Raw genomic sequence first — 1,446 nt, forward strand, 5'->3', positions numbered from 1 at the left:
CACACAAGCACGCACGCACACACACACACACACACACACACACACACACACACACACACACACACAGGTCTGCTTGATCAACTCTCTGACCCTGGGGAGGCAATTTGTAATAAGCTCTCTTGGCGTACAACAATTACGCCAAGAGAGCTTAATGCAAATTGCCTCCCTCACCTCCCCCAACTCATCAACCTACTATACAGACGGCTCTGTGAATAACAATATAGCAGGTGCTGCAGTCGTATGCCGAGAACACTCATTTGGCCTGCGTGTATCAGATGGAGCCTCTACACTCCAGACTGAATTAATTGCAATTCTTACCGCCATGGATGATGCCCTAGACATCAACCCAACATCCCATACAATCATCCATACAGACTCCGCCAGCGCAATACAAACGCTAAGAAAACAGGAGCCGTCTGATAACACTCATTTAATTACTGACATAATTGCCACCGCGCAAGAAATACGAGATGCTGGCGGAACTATAACAGTTAATTGGATACCCAGCCATGTAGGTATCAAAGGGAATGAATTGGCAGACCAACTAGCCAAAGAAGCCACGGAATATTCACACGTTCAGGTTGACATAACACCGAGCCTCACTCAGATCAAAAGAACAATTAAAATGCAGGCAGCAACAATCAACCGCTCAGAACACGAGCATCAAGTCCAGGCGGGCTCCCCTTCTGCAATATGGTATGCTGCCGCTACAAAATATGAGCCAATAAATGCTATTAACAAATTCAAAAGCAGAACACTTAAAAATATACGACGCCTCCGCCTGGGATATAAGTGTAAAGCTCATATACTCACAAATGAGGCACAACCCAGCACGTGTGAAAACTGCAACACTGATACCCCATTCCCGTGTCTCCACTATATTCTCAGCTGCCGAAACACCAATAAATTTAACAGACCTGTCAATCTCCCCAACCCAGATACGACCCGCATAAATACGGCAGCCAGCCCCGAGGAGACACTTAAACAAGCAGCTGCTGCAGTGATTGCTAATACACCCATAACAACCCTAGCAAACATCACTGCACACTTCCCCCCACCCTTTTAAAATCACTCAGTCAGGCAGCCACAACTGTCTCAGTCACCATGCCCCCTTCCATACGGTTCAGGTACCGTTAATCCCCGCTAATCCCCGCGCCTAACGGTCACCTGGTCACCTGTTCCATTATACCCTCCCACTCTAAAATCACTCGTGTGTTTGTGCCTGCATGCGCGGATGTTTTTATACATCAACGTGTGCAGGCATATGATGCACCTGTGAGCTATATTAAAAAAAAAAAAAAAAAAAAAAAAGGCCATACAGAACCACCACGGTGGTTTCTTCCCCCTCAAATACAGCCCACACAACCAACTAAGAAATCCAGTCAAAAATCCACTGACTGGGCTAATGTAAGGCCCGGCCCTCCCTATAGGGGAGGAAATCGTCAA

At 46.7% G+C, this 1,446-nt stretch overlaps 1 protein-coding gene across 1 annotated transcript; it reads left to right on the forward strand.

Annotated features, from left to right (window-relative positions):
- Positions 1-322: 322 nt before the first annotated feature.
- On the forward strand, positions 323-1,066 carry LOC145389514 (uncharacterized). The gene has a single exon (XM_080264793.1). The coding sequence runs from the start codon at positions 323-325 to the stop codon at positions 1,064-1,066; it is 744 nt and encodes a 247-aa protein (XP_080120919.1).
- Positions 1,067-1,446: the final 380 nt, after the last annotated feature.

Source organism: Coenobita brevimanus, unplaced genomic scaffold (assembly GCF_032717465.1).
Source record: "Coenobita brevimanus isolate Jiangsu-jjx unplaced genomic scaffold, ASM3271746v2 jjx.HiC_scaffold_1100, whole genome shotgun sequence".
Taxonomy (NCBI): domain Eukaryota; kingdom Metazoa; phylum Arthropoda; class Malacostraca; order Decapoda; family Coenobitidae; genus Coenobita; species Coenobita brevimanus.